This window comes from Plecotus auritus (genome assembly GCF_963455305.1).
Source record: "Plecotus auritus genome assembly, chromosome: 1".
Lineage (NCBI taxonomy): Eukaryota > Metazoa > Chordata > Mammalia > Chiroptera > Vespertilionidae > Plecotus > Plecotus auritus.
Genome location: NC_137770.1, coordinates 142,906,040 through 142,920,899, shown reverse-complemented (window position 1 = coordinate 142,920,899; position 14,860 = coordinate 142,906,040). Strand labels below are relative to the sequence as shown.

At 36.4% G+C, this 14,860-nt stretch overlaps 1 protein-coding gene across 3 annotated transcripts in view; it reads left to right on the top strand.

The window, feature by feature from the left end:
* Positions 1–14,860, top strand: part of ARMC3 (armadillo repeat containing 3) — a gene marked incomplete at its 5' end in the record, with an annotated part of 97,915 nt that overhangs the window by 47,506 nt on the left and 35,549 nt on the right. For all 3 annotated transcript variants that reach the window (XM_080666745.1, XM_080666744.1, XM_080666743.1), the window contains 2 exons: positions 6,338–6,490; positions 6,592–6,697. In XM_080666745.1, the coding sequence (XP_080522871.1) occupies positions 6,338–6,490; positions 6,592–6,697 (259 nt within the window). The remainder of the gene's footprint in view (positions 1–6,337; positions 6,491–6,591; positions 6,698–14,860) is intronic.

Below are 14,860 nucleotides of genomic sequence, written 5' to 3'. Positions count from 1 at the left end.
CTACATTACCCAAACTCAATTTTTGAGGGGTCATTAATTCCTTTGAAAAATCTAATGAAAGAGACCCACCTCCCAAATACACAAATGCTCAACATTTTGCCTATAACTTCAGGGAGTTCATGGACTGCCAGAAGCTCATCTATGCCTTCTGGATCCAGGACTCCACGTTAGTAACTCTTGAACTAGAATAAATAGGATAAAGTCCAGATGCCCTAGCTTAGAATCAGAGATTTTTCCATCTTGTACATTGGTTATCAATGTTTTCTTGCTCAGATACTCTCCATTGTGCTATACTCAGGTAGTTTGACCTGATACTTTGGAATATCAACCAAGCACAAGACAAAAGTTAACTTCCATTGCTTAGTAGATCCCCCATCTTCCAGATGGAACAAGATTTACAGCTACACTGACATCATTTGACCACTGCCCATGTGTTTACAGTAGAGATCTTTGTTTTGCAGGTTTCATCTGTTACTATAAAAGCTTATAGTTGGAAACCTTTGTCTATAATTTCCGGCATGGTCTCCTTCCTTCCTAAATTGTTCCCACCTTTGGTGATTGTGCAAACACTGGAAAAGTGAGTCAAATGAATCTGTAAATCTAATGAATGCACAGGTGGTTTAATTTTCTTACAGTCTGGTTTGGCAACTTGATTTTTGGAGCCTCTAGAAAGAGATGATTCCACAAAGATTCAAGCTTCCTTTCTATACACATATCCCAAAGAGTGAGGCTTTTCCTGATTGGCAGGACAGGGCTTTGAGAACATCTCTCCATTCCAAACTTCTGCAGAAGCAGAATTCCCCTCAGGACTCTGAACTGCCTTAGCCATAGCATTTGTGGTTGTAGCTGCCCATTGTGTTCAAAACCAATCCTCTTCCCTAGGGCCAGTGCCTGAGGATAGACTGGCATCTTCCTCCTTTATGTGGTTATTTTCTTCTATTTTGTTGATTTACTTACCTTGTAATCCTGTTTACCTGGCCAGCTCCACGATCCCCATCTCTTCCTTTCTGCCTCCATGCTAGACTGTACCTTGTTTCCAGGTCTGCCCTGTGTTTCTTGTCTACCCCTTTTCATATCAACCATTGCCTGCCTTGCCCTCTCCCACAGACCAGCCAGATTGGCATGCCTTGCTTTATTTTAGACAAGCCTTATTTGATATTAGTAACAAAGATAAACTCTAAAAGCTTATAAGGATTAACAAAGTTATCTTCTAATATTTCTGTATTGAAAGTAAATAATCTTGAAGTTTTAAAATAATTTTCCACCTATAGAAAATTCCATTCTTAACTAAGTTTTAACAAATATTATTCCTTATACTTTTGTTAAGAACAATGTACCCATCAGTGCTTATTTATAACATTTTTTTTTTTTTTGCTTTTCATCATCAAAAACAATTTGTAGGCTCAATAATGCAAAACACATAGCACAAATTCTTTTTTTTTTATTTCTTGAAATTTTTTAAAATTTTTTAAAAAATAAATCTTTATTGTTCAGATTACTACAATTGTTCCTCTTCCCCCCCCCCCCACATAGCTCCCCTCCACCCGGTTCCCACCCCACCCTCTGCCCTTAACCCCCTCCCCCCCACTGTCCTCATCCATATGTGTACGATTTTTTTCCAGTCTCTTCCCGTATCCCCCACACCCCTTCCCACCCCCGAGAATTGTCAGTCCACTCCCTTTCTATGCCCCTGATTCTATTATATTCACCAGTTTATTCTGTTCATCAGATTTTTTATTCACTCGATTTTTAGATTCACTTGTTGATAGATACGTATTTGTTGTTCATAATTTTTATCTTTACCTTATTTTTCTTCTTCCTCTTCTTAAAGAATACCTTTCAGCATTTCATATAATACTGGTTTGGTGGTGATGAACTCCTTTAGCTTTTTCTTATCTGTGAAGCTCTTTATCTGACCTTCAATTCTGAATGATAGCTTTGCTGGGTAGAGTAATCTTAGTTGTAGGTTCTTGCTATTCACTCCCTTGTAGGTAACCAACTGTTTTTCTCTTGCTGCTTTTAATATTCTCTCTTTGTCTTTTGCTCTTGGCATTTTAATTATGATGTGTCTTGGTGTGGTCCTCTTTGGATTCCTCTTGTTTGGGGTTCTCAGTGCTTCCTGGACTTGTAAGTCTATTTCTTTCACCAGGTGGGGGAAGTTTTCAGTCATTATTTCTTCAAATAGGTTTTCAGTATCTTGCTCTCTCTCTCTTCTTCTGGCACCCCCATAATTGAGATGTTGGTATGCTTGAAGTTGTCCCAGAGGCTCCTTACACTATCTTCATATTTTTGGATTCTTTTTTCTTTTTTCTTGTCCGGTTGGGTGTTTTTTGCTTCTTTGTATTTCAAATCTTTGACTTGATTCTTGCAATCATTTAGTCTGCTGTTGGATCTCTGTATATTATTTTTTCTTTCAGTCAGTGTATGCTTAATTTCTAGTTGGTCCTTTTTCATATCCTCAAGGGTCTCACTAAATTTATCAGCCTTTTCTAGAAAATTCTTGAAAAACCTTATAACCATGGTTTTGAACTCTATATCCAGTCATTTGCTTTCCTCCATTTCTGTAATTTGTGACCTGTTTCTTTGTCTCCTCATTTTGGCTGCTTCCCTGAGTTGATAGAGTGGCTTTGTGTGCTAGGTGTCCTATAGGGCCCAGTGGCTCAGCCTCCCCAGTTACCTGAGGTGGACACTCTTGGTGCACCCCTTTGTGGGCTGTGTGCACAGTCTTGTTGTAGTTAAGCCTTGATTGTTGTTGGTATCACTGGGAGGAATTGACCTCCAGGCCATTTGGCTGTGAGGATCAGCTGTGTCTATGATGGGAGAACTTCTGTGCTGGAGACACGCTTATGAGACAAGATTTGCCTCAGTGGGGCTTTGGTGCTCACTGAGTCTGCCCCCTGAGTGTGTCCCTTATGGATCTGAGGAGTTGTAATCTAGATGGTCCCACTCTGACCCTGGGGCACACTGGCTCTTGGATCTCCAAGGAGGTGCTAATTTAGCCTCTGCCTGAGGCCACCCAGCAGGAGCTATGGAGAGATCTGCAGATTCCTCTTCTTTGTTTGAGTTTTGGAGGTGCCCAGATGAGGCCCAGCTGTGAAGCAATGCAAGCTGCTGCGGAGCCTTGGGCCTTCTTTTGGATGTTCTGGGTCTCACTGACTCAGCTGCAGTTTGTTAGGTAAGTTTAGAATTCAAAGGACCAGGCTATTCATATGCAAAAGCCTCTGGGCTCAGCTTGGATGGGGCGGAGTCTCAGGGCAGAGCAAACAGTGATGGCTTCCCGTCAGCCCTGCCCTAAGAGGCCCCTGGTTCTCAGTGTCCCGCGGTAATCGCTGTAAGCACCTCTGAGAGAAAGCCACCCTCGAGTTTCGCCCGCTGCCAGACAGTCCAGTTTCACCCCATATGAAACTGGGTCCCCAGAGTCTCGCCAGGAACTGGAGTTCAGAGCAGTCAGGAGCTTTTGTCTCCCTCCCGCTTGAGAAAGCCAGCCGTGTACTCAGTTGCCAGCCCTCGCCGTGTGCGTGCCTCTGTACCTCTGCCTTCTGCAGTTCCTGTAAGTCTCAGTGTGCTTTTATCTTCCCTTCTAGTTGTAGAATTTCCACTCAGCCAGCCTTCCCGGGGTTCTGGATGATGTCCGTTTTGTCTTTTAGTTGTAGTTTTGAAATTGTTGTGCGAGGCAGCAATTTAGGTGTTTACCTATGCTGCCATCTTGGTTTCTCTCAGCACAAATTCTTTAAGTTTTGCTTATTGAGTTAAGTTTTAACATGTATTGTAACCATGGAAAGCCCAAATCTGCCTGATGCCTGTGACTTGGCATCAGGAGGAGGAAGGTGTTAATTACCACGTTGCCAGGAGGTTTATGAACAGGCATTAACATCTCAGCAGGAGCAGAGGTGGCACAATAGTGACTTATGAGAAGAGGTGAAGAAAAGCATCATTACATACAGATTTATTTTCAGTCACAAAACCTCATGCTTTTTATTTTAGTGATATTGAATAAATGTAATTTTTAAAGGACGTTCCTCTTTAATAGCATAATTACCTTGCCATCTTTATTATCTGCATAATTAAAACATAAATACTTCACTTCTCCATGTAGCAATTCAATAAAGGTATGTGGTTACTATGTTAATTCATCTTTTAAATTTATTATAGCCACACTGCAGTCAGCACTTTTGAGGTTTGGTGAACACAGCTGGATTTTGAAAACACTATCAGCAGGGTTGAGAAGCTAATTGCCCATTTAAATTATTTAAATTATTTTTTAAAATCTCTCCAATAATTGCATATATACTGTTTTTCTTTTAATGCAACAATCCAAACTTAATCTTTTCAAATTAATTCTTTTGGCTGATTTTCCTGATAGAATCTGCACTCAGGGTGTTGTGTTTAGTAAAGTTGATTTAGAGCCGTCAGGAAAGTCTTAATTATAAGTCTAAGCATTTTAGGTCAGAGACTGGAAAATTTTCAGATCTTGATTATTCAGAAAAACAAATAAGGACTACATATATTTTTAAACATTTTAGAAGCAACATACTTGTGATGTAACTATTAATTGCAGCTTTTTACTGAAACCATTATGGACTGCCTGAATTCTAATTTTAAATGAAAGGAACAAGGGATTTAAATGATAGGATTACAGGTTATGGTTCATGATTGGTTTAAGAAGAATGAACAGAAGTGTTAGTAACTTAGCTTGTGCCATTTATTATGGCCAGATCGCTCAGCACATATTGGTGTATCAGATGAAAGGCCAAAGTATTTGCAAATATGGTGGCATCTAAATGTGATACTGCTTCTGTGAAAGGGGTGGTTTAAAAATTATGGTTGAAAAAAGACAAATCATATATTAACTTTTAAATGAAAACCTAGTTGCAGTCATTTCTGAAAGTCTTTCTGAAAAACACAATTAAAATATGTATAAATAATGAATTAACTCCACATGTACTAGTAGCTGTTATTTCAATTAGTATCAGCATTTTTTGCAGAGATTTTTATTTTAACAGAATATTCTCTCATTTATCAGCATCCTAATAACATATATTCACATTCTTCTATTTTAATCATGTAAATTGACTTTATAAAAGTTAACTAGAGCCAAAACCGGTTTGGCTCAGTGGATAGAGCATCGGCCTGTGGACTGAAAGGTCCCGGGTTTGATTCCGGTCAAGGGCATATACCTTGGTTTCGGGCACATCCCCAGTGGGAGGTGTGCAGGAGGCAGCTGATCAATGTTTCTCTCTCATTGATGTTTCTAGCTCTTTATCCCTCTCCCTTCCTCTCTGTGAAATATCAATAAAATATATTTTAAAAAAAAAAAGTTAACTAGAGAATCAAACCTACAACAAAGTTTAATGAAGGGACTAAATAAATTAGCAAAAAATTATTTGTAAGCTGTTTCTTTTCAGAGTAGTCTCTGGTACTTCTTGTGCCATTAAAACTGAATTTGGTTCAATTTATATTTTCTAGTACATGCTTTTTAATAGATAGCAACTTATTTAGAATGAACTATAAACACAAAACAAAAATTAGGTTTTAATGTTCTAATTTAGTTGAATAAAATATTTGCTTTAGTATAATAATGAGATTGAAATTTATTTTAAAAATCAAATAAGATAAAGAAAAAACAAGGAATGGAAAGAACATTAAAAATACTTTGGTTTTTAATTTAGTATTTATAATGGGGTGAATTATCATGGTATATACTTAGATTCATAACTTCACTTGTTTTCAGATAAAGAAAACTATGCTGATATATGTTTAGATTATGTGCATAGTAATTTAGCAATTTAATTATTTTAATTTTTGCTATGTCACTATGTATTATAACTTAAGTAAAAGATGATTATGATTTTTAATATAAGCTTATAAATTCCTAAGACTTGAAATCATAGCTTATCATTCATTTTTACTTTCTCTAGCTCACTAATTTGTACATCTTAGCTATTCTTCAAATATTGGGATTTTATTTAAAATAAACATCAAATAAACAGGTGTTTGTTCTTAGTGAGACAATAGTGTATGTGAACACAGCACCATTCCAGGCACATAATTGGTGTTAAATAAGTTCTTGCTAAATCTAAAACTCGCCTCTCTCTTATAGAATTTTCTTTCCTGAAGTGATATTATATAAGGAAATAGAAAAAAGAGCAATCAATGTTTCCGACTCATTTTGTGTAACCGCTGTGTTCTAAAGGTTAAATAGGTATATTTTTTGTGTAGTTTAGACTTTCTGTGACTAAAGCTAGCAAATAGTTTGAATTCCTATTATATTTTGGACATTTTTTTTTTTTTTGCAGAACATTTCTTATTTTTTTCTTTTTCTTTTTTTTTATGAAAGCTGAAAACAGAAAATTTTTTCATGAACAAGAGGTTGAAAAATGCCTTGTAACCCTTTTGGGTTCTGAAAGTGATGGAACTAAAATTGCTGCTTCCCAAGCTATTTCAGTAATGTGTGAGAATTTAGGCAGCAAAGAATTTTTCAATCATCAGGGTAAGCAAACTGGAAAAAACCATTTTGTACATTTTTAGGTTACCATATTCTAGTTGATGTGGATGTTGGCAAAGTGACATTTCACCTTTCTTTTTCTGTAGGGATCCCACAGTTAGTTCAGTTGCTGAAAAGTGACAATGAAGAGGTAAGGGAAGCTGCAGCCCTGGCCCTGGCTAATCTGACCACTTGCAATCCCACCAATGCAAAGTAAGTACAAAAAGACTCACTCAACGCTGCCTTGTATGGGAAATATATCAGTGCAAGAGATGCTCATTTTAATACTTTGGCTTTCAAGGAAGTTTACATTCTTTCAGATGATCTACCTTGGGATAAACTCTTAGGAAACCTTCAAAATCCATGTGAAAATAAGACATCAGATAAGCCTGTTTTGCAAAGATACAGTCATGTGCCAATAAGGACTTTTCAGTCAATGACCAACCACACACATATATAATGGCAGTCTCCAAAGATTATAATGGAGCTCCTATTACACAAATCCGATTGCCTAGTGACATTGTGGCCGTTGTAAAGTCATAGGACAACACATTACTCACATGTGTGTGATGATGGCAGTCATATAAAAGTACTATATGCCATATTTTTACTGTACCTTTTCTATGTTTATATATGTTCAGATACATAAATACTTGACACGTGACTATTATAAAATCTTGACTATTTCTGGGCTTGTTTGGACAAATGTGCAGACCATTTGATTCAGGTAACGGGTTATCTCTTGTGGAAGATTCCAATATAAATAAAACTGGGTAATGATGGAAAACTTAAAGATAACATATAACAACATTTGATAAATGTAGAAAAACTTAAAAGATCCATTTTAAATGTATATAAACAAAATGTATATAAATATTAGCTAAATCTGAAAACATTTAAAAAATCAATTTAAAGCAACATATTATGCATAAATACTGTGAAGGTTGGAAAGGAATGCCCTCTGTATTCCAAGCACTGTGGTATGTAACTTATAGTCACTGAAAAATGTAATTATCAAGATAATCCTACAGCTAATGAAGAAACTGATGCTCTGCAAGGTTACCTAATTTTTCTGAGTATAAATATTTATTAAAATAGCTAAGCTGGAAATTAAATCAAGGTCTGTAGGACTCCAAAGTCTGTATTCTTTTTTCAATAGGAGATACTATTTCCTTATAAAACAGAAAGAATTTCTTGAAGGAAACTTTTATAAGTAAACTAATAATAGTTATTTATCCTCCCTAAATCTCAGTTGGTATGTGTATTAGTCAGGGTTCTCTAGAGACACAGAACCAATAGGAAGGTAATTAGATAGATGGATAGATAGATAGATAATTTTATATATTGGAATTGGCTCGTTTGATTATGGAGGCTGAGAAGTCCCACGATCTGATCTCTGTAATCTGGAGACCCAGGAAAGATGGTGGGGTAATTCATCCAAGACTAAAGGCCTTGGGAGTCTTCTATTCATACTTTTCATTATTTATTATCTGCAGAATTCTTTATTATCACTTAAAATGGATAAAAATGTGAAAAGAAAATAGAAAATAGGAAAACAGGATAAGAGCAACCAGATTCACTTATTTAAAATGATAGAAAGAGAGAGAAAAGTAAAATTATTTTTAAGTTAGTAAATAAAAAGTGAGAAGGCTAAAACAGCCCTCTGTAAAAAAAATAGATGAAAATAAAAATGGAATCCAAGAGCAATAATGAATTTTATGTAAAAATATAATCCACTTAGTATGGATTCTTTATCTATCCTTTATCTTTTATCTATCCTTTCTTGACTCACTGCTAATCTTTTTGACAATTCTCAATTTGTAATGCTTTTTGGAAAAGAAAAAGTTAATGCTTTTTAAAAGAGAAAATGCTATTTTCAGCTAAATTTCATATTATATCTATACTCTTCTATCCAATTCATCATATCAAAGTTTTACACTATTTATGCAAGTACTAAGAGAATTATTCTTGATTGACATTCATCTGAGGGGCAGATCCTACATATTATAAGAAAATTTTAAACTATTAATTTATAACATCACTGCCATCTGTTGGATTTGATCAGAATTAGAGTTTTTAAGTTATCCCAAGAATGAAAAGTGGTCAATGTTTTTCATTTCCCTTTGCCAACACTAACTAAATTTTGGCTATTGGTAAACTATGAAAAGATTACAAAATATTATGATTATTGACTAGATGTTTTTCAAGAGAGACAATTATTTTAGGAAATAAAACACAATGAATAAAATAAAAACATAAAAAGTAATACCTATAATTATTTTAATGCCTATAGATAAATCAAAACTGAAATTTTGCTATAGAAAATAATCAAGTCTAGTATTTACACATAGATCATACTAACTCAGATTCTTCATCCTTATTCTACATTATCTCCATGAAAAACTGAATGATTTCCCAAAATCTTGAGACTCCTTTTATCTCAATTTCCTTGTTTTCTTATTCTTTACTTTTTATACCCCTTCTTGACTTCCCATAACAGTATTGACTCAATATAGTTCTGATGGCAGCATATATATATATATATATATATATATATATATATATATATATATATATTGGTTACTGGGGAAAAATTGATTGATTGCTGGGCCACTGCTGGCCTTCACAATAGCAAAGACAAAGAGCTTCTCTCTAGGGACTGTCCCGCTACTGTGATGTAAGGTCAGTATCACAACAAAGGAAATGAAGAGTCAGAAAGGAGTATACCCCAAAAGGACCCCAGAAAAAGGCAGAATGCCCCAAAACTGTATGGATGTATATTTGAGAGCTTTGGGAACTTTGGAATATCCTCATTATAAAGATAAAGCATTAACTAAATTTTAATACCTAGTAGAATTATTCATGGAGGACCATGCCTAAGAAAGCCATGGAATTTGTAGAGAAAATATTTAAAAGGTATGCCGCATACAGCACTTCACACAGTAAGCACTTTAAGAAAGGGCAGTACTTCATTTATTCACAGCGACCCAAACTCTCAAGGACATTTCAGTATTGTCAGAGAAAGGCCTGACCTTAATGAACTTCTTGAAATGTTAAATCTCTCTAATGTGTACAGAAAGCACTTTTCAAGGCTTTTGTGTTTGTTTGTTTTTCATTCCCACCCCCATTAAATAGAATTGGGAAGAGGTAATATATATTTATTTTTACTATTTCTTTTAATTTTTTTCATTCTGTAGATTTAAGTATGTTATTCCTTAGAATTGCCTACATTTCATTGTGCACTTAAGGCTGTATGTAGTGCAGTGAACTGATAGTCATTTTGAAGGAAAAAACCCTACCTCTCTTAAAGTTGGCAAAACACCACAATTTTACTCCCCTACACTTCATTCCTTGAGGAAGAGATGGGATATCTACCTTTGAGATGGGGTGAGAGGTGTACTATCACCCTTTGAAAATAAATTTTAATGTCTGTTCCAGATCATAGGCCTTGGCCAATAGGCAAGGATTCACTTAGCTAAGTAATCTTGTCATTTAGAATGCTTTTTAAATTATTATTAAAGAACATTGACCATATAAATAGTCCACGGTGATTTACAAAATTAAAATGCAGTCTTATGATAATTGTAAACTCATGTTATAGACTTGATGTATCAATTGGACTTAGTAATGCTACAGTTGTGTAGTTATTGTCTTTGTTGCCTAGGATTTTTTACAGGGGAATGTTTTTCTGTACCCTTCTCCCTACCAGTGAGAGGAACTATGTCTTTATACTGACCCCTAGTGGTAGTTTGGGAGGAAGTTGGGGGAGGGGTAAAAAAGGTAATGGAAGATTGCTCTGCACTTTAGCGAACGGCACAATAATTTAATTGGAAGCATTCTCTGATGTGCCTAAAATAATATTTTTAAACATTATTAAAATATAGTGATCTGGAAAGCATTTAGTTGTGATGCCTTTAAAGAGATAATATCCTACTGCTAAATGTGTATTAATAGATGTTTGGGTTTGTCTTTGTCCTTTTTTTAAGGTGCAATCACTTCAAAATGTGTTGACACATTCATTATTCTGGTGGCTGAATATCTGTTGTGGATTAATCTTATTGTTACTGTAGTTATTATAGGGTTGATTTTTTTTGCTCTTGACTTTGTATAGGAAAGATGATTTTGTTTTAAAATTCCTATGTATTTTACTTTGTTGAAAGATGCTTTGTTCTCTGAATTAGAATGCTCACAATATGAGTGCCCTACATGATAATTTGAGCTAGTTCCAAAATATCTCAGGAAGTTCAGGTTCACATTAAGGATGTTTCAAACTTTTGTATTAAGGATGATTCCTCAAAGAACTATACAAACTGTTATTTATTACTTTAAAAGGCTTCTGAAATGAACAGATTAAGTGGATGGGCACAGTCATCATGGTAAATTTAAGAATTATTTCTGCATTATTTCTAGCCAAGTTTACTGAATGGATACTTTTCCTTTTCTGCCTGATGGAATGTTGTCATAACATAAACTATTCTGGATTGAGAAAATTATTCTGGATTTAAAGAAATATATAAAATGAAAAGCTGGATTTTTGCAATTAAAACAAGTTGACTCCACATCCCCATTTTGTGTCAGTTGATGACCACTTGACCTTCTCAATTTGAACTTTATTAGTTACCCGTTTTGTGAGGCTAGGTGAATCCCTTGAAATATTCAATTAGAAAATTATCCATGTGCTTTTATTACCTAGAGATCAGTGGCTGACATTTGCATAGTACTATTTTTAAATTGCTGGTACCGCTTTTAGGTTTACTAGTAATTTCCAGTGTTACTGATTTTCAGAGGAAATGATCAGTTTGCCTATCTTTACATTTTGTGAATTTTCTATCACTCTCTCAATATGAAGCAGTACTTTAAAAACCTACATAAATTTCATTTTTACTCATCCCTGACCTTTTATATTTGCTTTTTCCCAAGATTTGTTTTCCCTCTGGACATTGCCCTTGTTGCTCAATGGTTGCACCTAAATGGAAAAACTTGGGTGGAATTCCTGAGGAAATGCCCCAGCTCTAGCCCTGCAGATGTTGGAGATTTGTCTAGCTTAGTTGTCTGAAAATGAAAATTGTACACACACACACATATGCAAATTTTGCATTATGATCATATCTTCCCATGATCCAAGAAATTGTGACAGGATATAGGGAAATCTCTGCCCTGTGGCTCACAGAGTATGAGCAGATGATGATGATGGCTGGCATGTGTGTGCCAGGCATTGAGCTAAGTGCTTGAAATGGAATATATCATTAAATCCTCAAAACAGCCCTATGGGGTACGGAATATTATTGTCACCTCCAATTTGCAGAGAAGGAAACAGAGGCATGGTCTCTGCTCAAGGTCACAGAGGCGAGATGGACTCTCACACCAAGGCAGTCAGCCCTGTACATCTCTAGGGAGCTTGCAGAGTTTGAAGCTCTTAGTTTCACCTTTGCAACTTCTCTCTCTGCCTTGTGCTCACTGCCTCTTTGACTCTGAACTTATCCAAACCCTTCCCACCAAAATGTTTCCCAATCTTTTTAAATTTCTCTAGATTGGAAGGGCCTGGCTCCTTGAACTCCAATAAGCACCTTTGGAGGAGTGAGTTTTCTTCTCCTTCTCTCCTTCCTACCCTCCTTCCTCTCTGCTCCACGTTCCTCTCCCTGTTTTCCCTCCTCTCTCCCTCTATTTCCTCTTCCCCCTCTTATAGAGAGTTAAGACAAAGCAAAAAATATATCCAATGGCTAGTAAAAATTTCCCATCATACTGTAAATCAAAATGGTCTGCCTCGTTTCTCATTCCCCAAGGAATGATGAAGTGAACCAAGTAGATTCTGACCTTTTTGTTTCTTCTAGAAAAATACTCTACTTTTTAAAGCTTAAGAGATTGATAGTCGTAAAAAAAGGTAATGTGCTAATAGAACACCATAGTTTTGATCCTGTGTCTGTTGATTGAATTGCTTGGTGAACAAGTTTTTAGCCTCTCCTAATTTTACCTTTCTTAACTATAAAACAAACAATAAAAAGTGAATCTAGATTATCTCTTTTATTCTGTGCCTCTTAGTGATTGCCCTCTACCCAGTATCACAAGGAGTCTAGAGCACAACTACCAGGAACTTTACCACTGTCATCATTTTATTCCTAAAGCCAAGAAACCTATTACCTCTGAACATAGGCTTCTTTCTTAATCTTTTTCACCATTACTCAGGTGTTCTGAATGTGCTAGGCACCGTTCTAGGCTGTAGAGTTATAGTAGGGGACACAACAAAGTTCCATGAAACTGTTTTCATGAAACTTACTTTTTTAGTCAGGGAGAGAATCAATACTTGAGAAATTTTAGAAAGGTAATTTCAGAAGTGATAACATTATCTATAATAATAAAAGGGTAATATGCTAATTAGACCGGACATCTTCTGGACATCCTTCCTGACAAAGCCAGTGTCGGAGGGAAGCCGGTCCTGGCAGTCGGGGGAAGGAAGGCCTACTCTTGCATGAGTTTTCGTGCATTAGGCCTCTAGTAGATTAAATAAAGCAGCAGCGTCATAGAGAGGGCATGCATGACACCGAGGCTGTGAAAGGAGTCGTAGGGAATGTCATGGAGTTCATCAAAGAAGGCCTTTCTGAAGAAGTGACATTAGAGCTGATGAGGCTAAGCCATTCCTGGCAAGGGCCCAGGGGGTTTTTATTTGCTGCCTCACTAAAGCATTCAGTGTCCTTTTTATTTAGTTAAGAATATCAGCAATAGGATATCTCTAATTACTCTGGGATTGTGTCCCTTATCATACAGATATGTAAATAGACTGATTTCCAGGCTAAACAGAAACATTTGGTTACTGCAAAAGCCATTTATTATGACTAGAACACCTTAACCATTATATCTATTTTATCAGGAGACAAGTCAGCCATGTAAAATGAAGACAGTTGTTCTTTGCTGATGGCAGCTGGTTAATTACTGGCAGCCATTCCAGCTTTAGAGACAGAAGGTGGTGTGTATAGATGTGAAGTATTGTGATTGAACAGATAGGTCAATAAGGATTCCATGTCACTTGTAAGAAAATTACATTTGATTTCCCTAGACAAAAACTGCATGCTGTTGGTGGAGGTTAGCATGTACTAGCCTCTTTGCAACTAGCATTTCTCTGTTGAGAAACCATGATGTCACAGCAACTACAGCAGGAAAGCACATTCTGAAAGTCTCAAAGTCATGCCTACTATGGAGAATCAATATGATAGAAACAGTATGGTTTCACATACTTTTAAATAATCTTTGCATTTTTCTTATTTTGCTATGGGATGGAAAACTTCATGCACTTGTTTCTTTTGCTAGGCTTTACTTTATTAATTATGTTACTTAAACACTCTTCATTTCAAGCATTTGCCTGCAACTAATTGTGATTCTCCCCCTTATTACTGATAAGCTTCTATAAATAATAGTTCTTAAAAAGGAGAAAGTTTCCTGGCTACTTTTGTCAGTCCTGGAGTTCAGCCAGAGTTCAGGGGCACATATCCCAGTCTCTGCAGCTGTGGGGCTGCATTGGGGTCAGAGCTGTTTTGGACTCTGAAATTGATCAATTTAAGGAACAGACATCTTGGATCATTACCTTTGTTGAAAAACTGGCTGGGATGAGAGTCAGGAATCCTGTTTACAGCATTCCAAATCTGGCTGTGATAACCAGGAGACCTGTTTCTCATAATGACTGTGTCCCACCCCTGCACACCTGTATAGACACACTGGGAGTCCGCAGGCTTAACCACACCAAGCCCTCAGTGGCTGCTGCACAGGCACCTCTTCTGACCACTTGCAGTGTGTCTGCTGCCAATGTGTCTTCCTTGGTGTGACAAAACTCACGGAGACATATGAAAATCCATGCTGGTGGGAATGGTTGCAATCACTGTTAGCAAACAAGGTTCTGATTGCCAATATTACCATCTGTTCCACCAGGTTCCACATATTACCCTGTATGTGGGCTCTGTTAAACAGATTTCTACACTGCCCAAGGTCACCCTTGATTCATGTAACCAGTCTTTGCAGATGTGGTAAATGGGAACCTCAAAACTGCAGCAAGAGTCACATTCTGGGAGGTACCAAATAGTGTCATCTGATGACACAACCAAAATAAACGGAGTCAACAATGTCTGCAAAGACAAAATATAGACATCCCTTGATGTATGAAATAGGCGGATTCCTAAAAAGTCATCCAAAGTGCAAGATTTCATTTATTAAACTTCATATAAGTTACTTCATGATATAACTGCAGAGCATTGGGAGTGGAGAGGAAATAGTCTGATTTCAACAGCAGCTGTAAAGGGTAAAAGTGGGGATCACAATTTTGTTGGATCCTCTCCCTTCTTGCAAACGTAAATTTGAGCTGAGTACTTTTTCCTGACCCCTTCTCAACAC